The sequence below is a fragment of the Ursus arctos genome, unplaced genomic scaffold, assembly GCF_023065955.2.
Source record: "Ursus arctos isolate Adak ecotype North America unplaced genomic scaffold, UrsArc2.0 scaffold_3, whole genome shotgun sequence".
Taxonomy (NCBI): domain Eukaryota; kingdom Metazoa; phylum Chordata; class Mammalia; order Carnivora; family Ursidae; genus Ursus; species Ursus arctos.
In genome coordinates this window covers 62,126,249-62,140,846 of record NW_026622985.1, presented here as the reverse complement: position 1 = coordinate 62,140,846, position 14,598 = coordinate 62,126,249, and the positions used below count along the sequence as shown (strand labels likewise).

At 45.8% G+C, this 14,598-nt stretch overlaps 1 protein-coding gene and 1 long non-coding RNA gene across 3 annotated transcripts in view; both read right to left on the bottom strand.

The window, feature by feature from the left end:
• LOC113266471 (uncharacterized) overlaps positions 1-5,957 on the bottom strand; it is a 53,840-nt gene extending 47,883 nt beyond the window's left edge. The window contains exons 1-2 of one of the 2 annotated variants that reach the window (XR_007188169.2): positions 5,379-5,957; positions 5,045-5,204 (exon numbers count right to left, since the gene is read on the bottom strand). This is a non-coding gene — a long non-coding RNA (uncharacterized LOC113266471). The other variant, XR_008956378.1, reaches the window with a different exon arrangement.
• Positions 5,958-11,074: 5,117 nt separating this feature from the next.
• Positions 11,075-14,598, bottom strand: part of SEPTIN7 (septin 7) — a 124,464-nt gene continuing 120,940 nt past the window's right edge. The window contains exon 13 of the mRNA XM_057304492.1: positions 11,075-14,397. Within this exon, the coding sequence (XP_057160475.1) occupies positions 14,358-14,397 (40 nt within the window). The 3' untranslated portion in view covers positions 11,075-14,357. The remainder of the gene's footprint in view (positions 14,398-14,598) is intronic.

Genomic DNA, 14,598 nt, shown 5'->3' with positions numbered 1-14,598 from the left:
TCTCACGGAGTTTAGAAAGCTGCTTTCTTACACTTGGTCAGTAATGTCACCAGCAACACCTCTTTTGGGTCCCATGTGGCAATGCCTGCGACTTGGAGTTCCGGTTGCTGAGATCAAACCCAGCTCAGAACTTCAGTGGAGACAAGTGCAGAAGACCCCTCCGCCTAAGGAAGCCTGCAGGGTCCTGGGGCCCGTGCTTCCTGATGCCCTTCTTCCCAGGGCAGAAATGGGGGTCTCGGGGGCTGCCTGGTTTTCTTGGGCTTTTTCAAATGTCCAAATATCCCTAAATGTCTAGTTTTCCTGGAACTCTTCAAGCCATAGGCCAGGGTCCAGAGGCTGTTCTTTGGGTATGATTTGAGGACCTGGTGTGAGAGGCGGGAAGTCACGGCCCTCAGGCACAGCATGTCCGGGAACCGCCGGGTCCCCAGCCCCTGAACCCCGACCCTGAGCCCTGACGGCGACCCTGGACTCCCCACCCCACCCCCCAGTAGGAATGAGCCAAGGCTTGTGGAGCCAAGCCTTTCCTGCTGTGTCGGGAGCTGCTGAGCTCTGGGAATTGCGAAGTCTGTGATCCTGGGGCCATCTCTTCTGGCTCACGAGGTCTGCTAAGCAGACCAATTAGCTATAGGATGGAAACCAGCCAAAGAGTAATTTCCAGTAGATTCGGGTGTGGCCTGTTTGTGCTTCTGTTCCTCTCTCATCAGCTGCTGTTGTGGGGCAGAGGCACTGGCAAGGATTATCGGAATGGATGTCACGTGAAACTTTCCCCATGTCCATTAGACTGCTTCAAACGTAGGATTTCTCATGGGTGCAAAATATTACATTGTCTGCCTATATCATAATTGACTTAACCATTTCCTCCAAAAAGATTGGGCTGTCTTTGGAGGACAGAGCCCTAAGTTTCCAAGGTATCTCTTTGGATAAAGGTATGTGTCACCAGCATCAGTGACCAGCACGATAGTCACACCCCATCTCCCCAACAAGGACAATCCACAGCAATTCCCATGACTGAAGGGTCAGCAGCCGGGACATGGCCCCAGGGTGCAGCCTGGCCTTCAGCTCTGGTTCTTCTGGAAAATCCACAAAGCCTGATAGTGAAGGAGAATTCTGGCAGCACTGAAAAAAGAGAGGTTTTCCAGTGGGATGTGTTCAGATCCAACAGTTTAAGTAGAACAATTTACTTTCAATGCCGTTCCTGAAGGAAATCGAAGAGGAAATCCCCATCAGACACATGCCGTTTGTGTTTATCGGAACCTGAGAAATTGCCAGGTGAGCCCATATGAATCCACCCAGGTACCAGGGTCTGAATGAGTCAACATTGGACACTTCAAATGAACAGAAGGGCAGACTCAGCCTGGAAGGCTCTCTGTGCATCCAGCAAATTCCCAGCGGGGGAGCCTCATGCGTGGCCTGAAGGTTTCACGGCATCTGTGACACAGCCTTCATGGTTAACGCCCAGCATTTTTCCTGCCTCTTGACTCTTTGAGTGGCCTCTGCAGAGAGCTGCTCTCGTCATCCTTCCAGCCTTAGGACCCAGGCATCACTGCCGGGCCAGGAGGCCCTCTCCTGACTCTCTCTTTACCTATGGATTCCCTCTGTCCCCACACCCATCTCCTCACTGGTGTGAGACCGTATCCTTGAATGGGTGTCCTTATAAATACGTATCGTGTGTTCACATGCATTTTCACTAATATGACTGGTACTGGGTTCTTCTTCCTTGCCACCCCTCAGCCCTGTGTGGTCGCTGTGGGTAGAGTTTGCTGATCCTCAGGCCTCTGTCCGTTTGATGTCACGAGAACCCAAACCACCAGGTGAGAAAGACACCTGCACAGTTTTGTCTGGCTCTGGCTTGCTGAGATTCTAAGCATATGTTACCTGTGTTATCTTTGTGTTTCATTCACAAGGAATTATTCTCCTCAAGATGCACGTAATGTTAGATGATTCCTCTCTGATCTATCAGGAACCACCCACTAAGACTGGGGGCTCTTGAACATCAGACATTTTAGGGCCTCTCCTTTGGATCCCACAACATCTCTGGGTGGGGGTGCATGTCCCACCATCCTGAAAAGGTCCTCCAGGTGTCCAGGTCACGAGGATGCTGCGGTCTCACCCCACAGCACACATTCACCGGCCTCCTCCCTGTGCCTGGCAGGGCCCAGCCAAGGAGGATGCCATCACCCTCCCCACTGGGCCTGCCCAGGGCTCTCCACGCAGGATCCCTGCAGCCCTCTCCCCTCCCACAGGTGAGCTCATAACTTCTTCTTCCCAGGTCCTGGGGGCCAAATGGCAGGCTCAGCCCCTGTGCCCTTTCCAAGCCCCAAAATGCAACACGTTCATTCTGCTTCTTTGTGCCACGACAGGGCATCAGCCTTAAAACTACAGAGTTTTTCCAGATGTAAAAGAGGTCAAGATCTTAAGAATAGTAAGGTCTGGCTCTCTTCCTGGAAGGAGGAAAATACCTTTCATTGTCTCCTCACCAGCTATGAGCCCACTCTGCCCCCACCCCTCTAGGATGAACAGAATTACTTAAATAAAACACCCACAAAACTAAACAACCAAAACTTCTCCATCTTTCAGCTAGCATCCCGCTACAATGATATTTATTGAGCACTTCCTATGTCCTAGATGCTTTGCCAGGCACCTGATTGAAGCAATCGCATTTCATCTTCACAAGGATGCTGTGAGGCATGGACAAGCGTCTCCATTCTCCACAGGAAGCATGCAGGACTGCAGAAGAAGGGAACTTGCTCAGGGTCGGGCAGTGGGGCCAGAACAGGCATCCGCTGGATGAACACGGTTCCGATCGGCGTAAACACTCTGGGCTGAATGCACTTTCATAACCCGATGCCTTTTAGAAAACTGCGTCCCATCTGCAGAGCCTTCCTCTTGTTAAAGCTAAAGACGACTCAGTATGCAAGTAGGCCTTGCTGGACTCTTCTAGAACCTTCTGCCTGCCCCTCCCAAGGGATGTGTTCCAAACCTGGCTCTGCCAAAGCTCCCGAAATTCACCCTGTCGTGTCTTGCGCTGCGCTGGCCTTCCTGCCTTCCTGGGGATGAACAGGGCTGCGCTCTTTCCCAAAAGGCTGACAGAAGTTCAGCCACGAGAAAATCAGTCTCCTACTTCTTCCTCCTCTCACTTTCAGGGGGTCCTTTCTCTTTAGTGATAGAACCTCTAGTGAAGGGAAAGCCCAACAGTGGGTATCACAAACTGCCCCTTTACACACGCATGAGTGTACACACACACACACACACACCCAAGAGAAACTCCCAGATGCCCTGAGGTCTTCCACATTTGACTCTGACTCTGGGTTCTCACTTCTTTTGAGGCCAAACTAGCTGGCTGCTCTGCCATCCCTCGTGCCTTGGTTGTGTTAACTTGCAAAAGCAGGAAGCATCACTCATCTGCCGTATGTTTCCATCTATGGGAGATTAATTCCATAGGACAGACTTACAAATCCACTTGTTGAGAGGCAACGTGGGCACATTTCTTCACCATGGGAATGCTAATGACTGTGGGCCTGCAGCCTCGGGCACAGGGCAAGCATTTCACATCCATTGCCCCTTTTAGCACAAGAGTTCCCCAAGCGGGAGGTCAGAAAGCAACTGCTCCAGTCTGATAGAGGAAGAAACTGAGGCCCTTTTACTTCTTAAAATCCAAAAATGTCAATACAGTCCCAGGAACTTAGTGCTCCTGAGGCTGCTGGGGCCAGAGGTTAGTCTGCAGAGGGAGTTGATGCTGGGGCAGTGCCTCCCTGGTGCCCTGGGAGCTGGGCTCCCAATTCTCCCAAGGGGGGGATCCTGGCACAGACTTGCCCCCTCTTCTTTTTTTCTTCTTCAGAGAAGTGGGCAGGGCACAGGTAGGGGCCTCCACCTATGCACCCATTCCCATAACCAGGCCACCTGCTAGGCAATACCAATGGGCTTTTCAAGCGTCCAACACAAAATAACCCGTGATAGGCCCACTGTATGCTGTCTCGACTCCAGAAGAAGCACGTGAGTGTCCATCAAACCCTTTTCCCAGAGAGGTCCCCTCATCCACGAAGGACATGGTGAGGTCACTGGGGATTCCTAATCTCAGTGCCCTGCTTCCCCCCTGGCCAAGCTGATACTCTCAGGAGACCCGGGTTGGTGTCTGCCCCTCCCCAGCCATGAGACGGCAGATATCCTCTTGTCCTTGGTCAGAGCCCCCAATGGGCACCATGAGAGTGCTTTCCTCCTCTGTATGCTGGCCTCAACCCCAGCTTCTCCCTCACCCCGTCTCATCTAAACTCCCCCAGGGCAGGCTGGAGGCTCTTTCCACCTCCTGCTCTCCCCGCTCTTCCTTGGCCTGGTCTCCCCTGCGATGTGATGGGCAGGCCCCCATGACAGCAAGCGAGAAGCTGGAAGGAAAACAGCCACCACCAGACAGGCTAGGCAGGGCCAGTTCAAGATGCCGGCAGGATACAAACCCTTAAAGACTAGCGCCTCCTACCACCCACCCATGCCTTTCGAAATAAAGGCAACTTAACACTGCAAACAGGTACAACAAAATCCAGGACTCCAACAAATCCTGGTTTCCCATAATAAGTCATTTGAGGCCCTTTTCTTTCATTTCAAATTTCAAACTCTTCCCCTCCCCAGTTTTTGGAGACATAAGCAGAAGTTTGATGTAGCTGTTAGGCAACGTACACCGGGCTGGGGAGGCAGGGAGGTGAGGCAGGGTGTGGGTCCCGGGGGTCCCGGAGCCTCTGAGGAAAGAACAGGCCTGGGTGGAGACAGGCACGTGCGGGGGAGAGGGAGCTTGAGCTCTCAGAGGGGCAGTGCATGGCAGGGGCTGCAGGGGTGGTGAAGGCCCATGGAGATGAGGTAGGGGAGAGGGGCCTCTGCAAAGCTACCAGAGCCTCCTCCCCATTGTGCTAACCTGGGCTTGCAGCCAGCCACGCTGGGTGCAACACCAGTCACTGTCACTCTGTCTCGGGGAAGCTTGGGGCCAGCAAGCTAAAGCCCAGAGCAGGCCCAGGCCAAGGTCAGCTCCCCACAGGAAAGCAAAACAATGATGACTCACCAAGTGGCACTCCCAGGGAGATGGGAGGCTAGGAGAGCGCTTCTCCACAGCTGCGGCCGCTTGGAGCAAGGCTGCCCACACCGGATCTTGTGTGCTTTGCTCACGCCTGGCCCTTCCACTTCACATGACTCCAGGCTCTAGTTCAGTCACTGCGCTTGTCCTGGCCGTGGGGAGGAAGAGAGGTAAACTCAAAGTTGTACTAGTCAGTGACACTGATGACACTCCCAACGTTGTGCAGCCATCACCGCTGTTTTTAGAACTGTCAACACCCCAAACAGAAACTCTGCACCCATTAAGCAATAACCCCCCAGTGCCTCCACGCGGAACCCAGTACCTCCAGTCTACTCTCTGTCCTTCTGCCTTTGCCTGTTGTAGATAGTTCATCTCAGTGGAACCAGGTAGCATTTGTCCTTTGGTGCCTGCTCTCTGGCTTTTCTCACTCGCCATAATGCCCCTCAAGGTTCATTCAGGCGTGTTGACGCGTGTGTCAGAATTTCCTCTCTAAGGCTGGACCATATTCGACCGTAGGTAGAGACCACATTTTGTTTCTCCACACGTATGTCTGCGAATAACGCTGCTGTGAACACAGGTGTGCAAGTATCTGCTTGAGACTTGCTTTCACGTCTTTTGAGAATATGCCCAGGAGTGGAAGTCTTTTAGGCTTGGTGCTATAGTAATTCTAGGTTTAACTTTTTGAGAATGGCTTACACCATTAACGTTTTCTTTCTTTGGTTGTAATGTTCTGTTTCAAGAGTCTAAGTTACTTTGGCGACCTTCTTAAAACTCTTCCCTAAATAAATAAAAGTAACAGAAGGTCCTGAAGTATTTCTGAAACAAAATAAACTCCGACTGTGGAGCAGTATGGAATCTGGGGAGGCCCTCAGGGAGGAAAGTCACCTTCCGGCGCAGTCCCAGCCTGCGTGGAGATGCTGCCACCTTCTGTCCCAATGGCCACCGCCCGCCGCTGCCGCTGGAATGGCGGCCCGTGGGAGCAAAGCAGAGGGTGTCCCCACAGATCCCAGCCCCCGCTTCACCCCAAGAGACAGAGGCCGGGAGGGACCGGAACTGGACGCCTGCGGAGGGCGGAGGCTCGGGGCAACCCGCTTAAGGAGCCCGGCCCCGCGCAGGCGTCCACGACCGCCAGGGGGCGCAGGGGAGCCCGCCTTCGGCAAGCGGGCGGCACGCCAGGGGCCACCACCTGCCGCTCCTCTAATCCTCCGACGGACCTCCCACCTCCCGCCCCGCCAAAGGTGGCGGCGGGATTCGGGGTCCCCTGGCCGCAAGCAGAGGTCTCAGCGCGGGGCTGGGGAACTCTCGGGCCCAGCGCCGCCTAGGGCGTGGGGCAGGGAGCCTGAGGGTCTCGGCCATTACCGGACCCTGAGACAGGAACAAATGTTGACCACACCTAATTGTCTGTCACTGCGGCCCTACGCTAAGAGTGCCCCCTCATCATGCTTCGTACCTGTTTTTCTCAGAGGCCACGGGTTCCTGGAGGACAGGAGCATCAGACACCTCTGTCCTGCGCAGAGCGGGCACACGCACCCCATGTCCCCCAGCTGTTCCACGCATAGGACTTGGTGCTCAGAGAAGGTTGGGTGGAATGAATGAATGAATGAATGAATGAATGAATGGGAATGAATCTGCTCCCACATGGTGTAGAGAGAAATGAACTGGAAGCCTGGCCCCTGGACTCTGGTGTCAACACTGCCACTGATTTCACACAATCAACCCACAGGGTTTATTGGTGCCCAAGGGGTCCAGGCCCAGGGATGCTGAAGTGATCCCCTTTAAATTTATTTTAAGGAAAATGCAAGCACAACAGCCAGAATTGGGGGCTTTGGGCCATAATGCAAAATGCAGTGTATGTAAATATGAATACATAAATATATATTGGAAGATGAGGTAGCAAAAAGGATATTGAAATGTTTTTCATTTTATTAAAAGCTCATTAAATTTCATCAGATTTTTATTATTACACTGTACTATAAGGGAATTTCCTTGTTTCAAAAAATACACACCTAAATATTTAATACAAGGGGCATGGAGCTGCGAATAACTCGGAAATAGTTTAGAAAAAAAGTACCTTTTGCAAAAATTATAAATTAGAAGAAAAAAGTTCATGAAAAAAATCGATAAGTAGGGAGGGGCTATTTGACAGTCTGTTGGGGGTACCAGTAGGAATCTAGCCCTGGTGGGGAGGGATGGAGTTGGTGCTGGGATGTGGGCTTTGGGTGCATCCATAACCCATGGAGTAGAGGCTAGTATAAACCTACATCCAGGACAGGCTGCCAGGGCGATGAGAGAGGTGCAGTCTCACGAACAAGGTTTAGGGGCTGCCTGGGTGTGGGAAAAAAGGTTGTAGGGTAGGCAAAGCCCCAGATGACCCAGAGCTGGAGTGTGGGGTGGCGGTGAATTGAACTGATTCAAAGGCCTAGGTTGTCTGCAGAATTGGCACCTCATTTACCCATAATCCCTAGGAGGAGACAAGGTTTCAAGGGAGCAAAGGTACCCTCTGGCTCATGGCGGTCCTCTCAGTGACCACATCTGTGCCAGTCACCATCCTGGGCCTGTTGCAGTTCTCTGAGGTTTGGAAAACTCTAAGGCAGGGGGCGAGATCCTGCTCTCTTCTTTGGTCAAGAAGAGACTGTAAAGATGTAAGCCTGGACTTACCGAAGGCTGTGGGTTGGGCCTGTGGGGACATCTGGTCTGAGTGAGGAAGGGGCAGGGGATAAACCATTCTACGTGATGCCTTCCAGAAACCTTGACAGAGGCTTAGGAAGCTCAAAGCCACAGATTTGCTAGCTTTATTCATGTTGATACACAAGCCTCTAGAAACTCCTGCATATTTAGGCAAGAAGACGTATACAGAAATGTTCACTGCAGCATTATTTGTAAAAATAAAAAATCATCTGCTAACCAGAAAATGGAAAAAAACATGGTAGCAGCCTCCTCATCCTCCAGCTCTCGTACAGCTGCCTCCCGCATTGAACAGGGCTGAGCTGCAAAAATATACTGTGGAAATGACATTGTGTGACTTCCAAGGCTAGGTGATAAAAGGCATTGAGGCTTATACCTTGCTCTCTTGGATCACTTTTTCTGGGAGTAAGCCAGCCACCATGTCACAAGGACACTCAAGCAGCCCCCTGGAAACGTCCATGTAGCAAGGGACTGAGGCCTCCTGACATCAGCTTGGTCTGAGTAAGCCATCTTGGAAGTAGGCCCTCCAGCCCATCAAGCCCTGAGATGATTAAAGCCCTAAGCCAAAATCTTTAATGCAACTCTCCAGCCAGAACCACCCTGCTCATTTCTGACCTACAAAAACTAAGATAACAAATGTTATTACAGTTTAACTATAGTTGTTACTAAGGCATTTATTAGGGGGCATTTGTTGCTTTGTATGTAGCAATAGCCAATACAAACGTTATATAATCATACAGTGAAATTTTCATCTATTTTTATTTTTTATTTATTAAATATTTGAGAGAGTGACCGTGAGCAAGTGGGGGTGGGAGGGGCAGAGGGAGAGAGAGAATCTCAAGCAGAAGCCCCACTGAGCACAGAGCTTGATCCCACTCAGGCACCCCATATTTTTTAAACATTTTATCTTTTATAAGTAATCTCCACACCCAACGTGGAGCTCAAACTCACAACACTGAGATCCACTGTTGCATTCTCTACCAACTGAGCCAGCCAGGCACCCCTACTCTGCTTGTTTTTAAAAAGGGGTTAAACAGGCACATCAAAACTTTAATGGAGAATCTGTGTGAACTCTGTGTATTTGGCACATAACAGGCTCTCAATATGCTTGTTGCTGCACTCTTCTCTGGTTTTGTTTCCTTTCCTCAGATACCCAGCTGAAGTTCCCCTCATTTGATAAACAGGTATTCTTCCTAGTTTGAATATTGTCACAATATTCTCATTTGGTAGGACGAGTCCTTCTGTTCTCACAGTACCAGTTGGAGGAAAAAGCCCATCTCCTCTTCAGGACACGAGGTATATATATATATGGGCCAACCCAATCTGAATGCAGAGGTCACAGAAGGTGAGCTTGCCTCAGTGACCTCTACTCTATCTTCCAAGCACTAACTCTGAGGGATGGGGTCTAATTAGGCACGAATGAAGTGGAACTTAGGGAAAGAAAATGCCAACCTGAGCTCCTGGCACCTCTACCCAGCAACCCTAAGGTCTCAGGAAGATTTTATTTTGGCGCCTGGGTGAAAGAACTTTTTTTTTTAAGTAACCATAGTAAGCCATAGATTTATATAATCACATGAAATTTATCCCTAGAAATAAAAATTGACAGCTGCCTCCACTCATACTAGACAAAATATATATTCCTTGACTTCTGAAAAGCCGGGGGGGAAAGTTCACATTAACACCAAGGACTGTGCCAGGGCACCCATCACTTGCCAAGTTGCTTAAATTACTGGCTTATCCAAAATACAGGCAACTTTTCTGTGCCTGCAAGTCTAGTAGGGCATATATTTAAATATGAAAGAAACAGTGAAATTCAGAGACACTGGAATTAAACAAGGAAAAGAAAAGTTGTAAGCCCTTGCTAGACCAAGTCAGTTCAGTACTCCACACTGATGAGCACCAGCCCCTCACCCCCGCCCTCCGCCGCGCAGGGGATTCTGGGATCTGTTTCCTTGTTAATATACAGGGTGAACTGTTGTGCCTTGCAACACACCTGAAAGCTAGGAAGCCAAGCAGACCCACTTTGGAGAGAGAACAAAAAAATAGACATTTGTTGGCAACATCTTACTATCCCACATTAATTCGCCATCTTATGCCACGTCTTCACAGACCTATTCTGAAGTGTCAACTACTGCCTTTCCCCATCCCAAAGGATTTCAGAAAGCCTGAATAGCTTTAGATTTCAGCAGGTCCAAGTACTACACCTTAAACAGTGGTTCTGTGTGGCCAAGGGTGTTTCAGCTTACCCTTTGAGAGCCTGGCAGAGAACAAGGTCCCCTTTCACTTGACCCTCCTTTGCTAATACGAGGCTGTTTGGCTGGGCCCAGCACGCCATGGGGCAAATGTTCAGGCCAAGAATAGTCTTCATTCTTCCAGTGAAGCTTTGAAAGTCTTCTAAAGAACACAGGAAATTGTCAACCCTTATTTTCTGTTGAAAACGGCTGACACTAAACTTTGAACATTCTATGGATTAATCCCAAATCATGGGAAGCAATTTGCTTGAAAGAAGCAATTTTTTTCAGCCATGTCAGAGATGAGATACTCTGATAAACCATCTCAGTATTACTTGCAAAGAATGACATATTTTATAACTCACATTACTGGCACTGCAAAAAAAAAACCCTTTTCATCAAAATTATCTTATCTCCATGGTGTGTGCCCCATTGTCAAAACATACTTCACTTAGTAACTCCAAAAGGCTTTCTGCGTCTACAAAGAAGCAGGTCTAGAGACTTATCAAAGCACCATGCAAACTTACTAAAAATACACCATCACTTAAAGCTGGGGAAAAACAATACTCTTTGTCATGGGCCCAGCAGCACTGCTTCCATCAACATCCAAGGATAATCTCTCAAGGTCCAGATATCCTCACGAGCAGTCAGAATGTAATCTTCACTCTGAACCAGCATGGGAGATATGGGCCCTAATTTATAGCAAAGAAACAAATGTTCAGAAAGGAAAGTAACATGCCCAATTCACACAGAGATGGGATTTGAACACAGATGATTAATGTGTTCGGGGTTTTCTAGCACATACCAGGTGGTCACATGGCATAAGACTGAAGCACATAGGCCCTGATGTCATCACCAAGACTGGTTCAAACTCCAGCTCTGCCAGTTACCACTTGTCTTGTAGGTAAGTCACTAAACATCTCCAAACCTGTTTCCAGTCTGTAAAAGGATGATACTGCTATCTATTAAGGGTTAAATGAAGATAATGCACAAAAACTAGTTAACTTACCATCTGGAACATAGTAAGTGTCCAATACATGGATAATTGTTATTATTACAAAAGGGTAGGGAAAATATCCTGAATGAAACACAGGGACTTCTGTTTACATTTGCAAGTTTTTTTTATTAGAAAAGACTTCAATTTACTGGAGTTGCAGACAATAATTTTTCCTTTCACATCAAACAGTATACCACAGCAATCTTCACTAGGACATCCTTGGGGAGTCAACAAAATTATTAATGATCTACATACTACCTAGATCAATGGCTTCCAAAGTGGAATGAGCTAAATAATTCACTGGGACTTAAGAGTGCTCAACTTTTCCCCCCCACTTTAAAACTCTGTTTCATAATGTTCACAGTAACATAGTAGTACATGCACACAATTTATATTGTACAATTGTAATTATGGATACATGCTGAAACATATTTAATAAGGAAACAGGATAGTTTGGAGATAGTGATCTAGATGACTTGCTAAGTCAACATTCTGCTCTTGCCACATTATCAGGCCATCTTATACGCTTTCCTCTTGCTTTTCCTTCACTTACTATACACCAACCTCCACATTACTAGGTCAGTTTCTCCAAGAGGATAAAAGGCACAAAAGGTGTGGGGAGGGGAAGGGGATCCTCAGAATGTGCAGGTGGTACAGTGACACCAAACTAATGAGTCTGAGAGGCAGGAGCCTGTATGTATCTCTTCAGCTTTCAAGAGTATGACCTAAATTACATAGAAATAAGCCATATGTCCAATCAATTCATTTATCAACTTCCCTGGTTACTTGTGAACTTGATAACGCGACAAGTAGATCTCATCCCACTAGGTGGCAGTAAAGCTCTATCATCGCGGTGTCCAAACCAGTCACTGGGACTGGTGTTGACTTGGTCGATCCTGCATACTTAGAAAGATAGTGGTTACCAAGTTACTTCAATTATGTAATGCTACTCTAGACAATGGAGACTAGGCAGTGCTTGTTTTGCTGTTTACAAGCTGGCCTTTCCTTATGCATTCCTGAATGTTACATGTATTATGAGTGGCCTTTCCTTATGCATTCCTGAATGTTACATGTATTATGAGTGATCATATAGCAGTTCTCAGAAATCCATAGGCCATATAGCAAAAATAGCCTTCAATATGCTTGAAAAGTCAACAATCAAAAGACCCAGTAAGATTGTGCAGGTCCCATACCAGATTCAGGCAACAGCTTAGGTATGACATGGATAAGGATTTGTGCAAGTTTTTACTAGGGTAGTAGAATAAAGGTGACTTACAAACTTACCACAATATACAGAATTTTTAAATGGTAACTATGAAGACCTGTTTCTAGGAGTAATACTTCACTAGTTAGGCAGGTGGTCTATACAAAGTTTTTCATTTTGCATTCTCCAAATTCAATAGGTTAACTCCATAAAACCAAACCTTTCTGGTTACAGGTGTTAATCCAATCTCTCTTAACATAGGAACCAAAACAAATAAAAAACCCCTGCGTATTTTACCCTACAGTTATTCTGAACACCTGATTCTAGTCTTGGACTAACAGGCAACTTATTTTTAAAAAGCCACTCATACCATGTTATGTTCTCCAATAGCAGAAGGCATTTTAGGATTAACAAAACTTTTCCAAGACAATTTTTAACTAGTGATAGCCATCAAAAAAGAATAAATGTTTATTGTGGTATTCCTAAATCATGTTTTTAATGCCTCATGAGATCTACTTTAAATATAGCAACCCTGGAGTGAACTTACATGTAAAGTCAAGATACTATAACATGAATAATCCATGTTTTACATTTTGGATCTATGTATCTTTGAAAAGCAGTAAGGATCTTTCAAGCATACTGACTTATTTAAATTCTTCAGCCTGTGAAGCCAACAAAAATAAGAATTAGCAGTTACTTCCTTCTGCTTGGATCATTAATTTTAAAAAGTAACAAACATAGTGAAACTTTTTAAGGTAATGAACTTTGGATTGCATTAATTATACTTAAAATGCCATAAAGCATTATCTGTTAATATCTATATCATTTGACCTAGTGAAATTATACCACTTTCCTTCCAGTTAAAAAGTTTCAGTCTCCAGGGACATGAGAGTTTACCTAATGTGAATGAGTTGGGATTTTTCTCAGAGGAATAACATATTAATGAGATAGTAATGAGTAGAGATAGTGTATATATCTCCTAAATTAGAAAACGAATACATAACCATTCCAAATGAAATAAACATGCAAGAGAAAAGATGAGTTACAATTGTGGAGGAGGCAAATTCAAGTTGAAAAGTTTCTTCCCAAACATATTCTAGTCCTGTGTATCAGCTGTAGAATATTTAAGAGCCCACACTCTATTACATCACAACATCGTTTATTATGTGAATTTTTTACAATACAAACAAAAAAAAAATACAGAAATGCAATATATGAATACAGCTAAATGCAGAACGGTGACTTTTTTCTTTTCAAGAGGCCATGATTCCCATTTCTAGTAAAATAAAGAGACGGCACATAGGTAGAAATAGGTTGGTCGTTAGCTTCACAATTTTGCCTAGAAATGATCTATAAATGCATTTTCCCCCCTGCTACTTACCATAAAGTGTAAAAAGGGAATTAAAGGAAAGTTTCCTTGTTGGTTCCTACCATATGAAAGATGCTATATTCTATTTTAGCAGGGCCAATATATGGAAAATACCTAAATAAAATGTTATTACAAAAATGAAGCAGTAATGAGATTCTGGCTAAAGAGGGCACTAAATGAGAATAACATATATTTAAAGAATCCAAAACAAACAAATAAACAAAAAAAAGGTTGTTATAAAAAAGCTCTAGGTGCATTGTAAGCATATAGGATTTTTTTTCCATGTGTATTTTTAAACAATGGAAGTGTCAAAAAATAGGGTCAACTGTGTTAGACTAAATTACATTATTGTATATGCTGCACTGAATGGAACCTTTGTATTATAACTATCATAGAGAAGCATAGTTTGCATCATATTATGGCAATTTATCCTCAATGAAAACCTTCCAGAGTCCTTTTATTTTGGAATATCCTGTAAACAATCAAACCACCAGAACATGATTGTACAACAGTAAAATGTTTTCTTGCATTAAATTGAAGACATCTGTTTAATTAAAAAAAAAAAAAAAGAAAAGAAAAAAAAAAGAAAATGTAGGAAAGGTACTTAGAGCTGTTAGTTTCTAAGTACACAACACCCTAGACAATTCAAGGCATCTTAATCTCCATCAAGAACAAAAAAATAATAATTTTTGTCATGCTGTTAAATCCATCATTAAGGATAAAATTGGTGCAAATTGGTCAAACGGATCCAACAAACACTGATGTCCAAGCTGGCATATTGGCAACTAATACGTAACTGGTGGTCAATAGAGGGTTTAAAAGATCTTCCCTTTCTTCTTGTTCTTTTCCAAGGTTCTAAATGGTTAAAGGAAAATAATCAAAATGAGTACCCACGTGATACACATTACAGACAATATATGATAGTAGCAATGGCTAATACAGCTACAACTGTGTTAGATTTTCCAACACTACTTTTTTATTTAAAAAATTAAAAGGGGTGCCTGGGTGACTCGGTCAGTTAAGTATTGGACTCTTGACGTTGGCTCAGGTCATGAT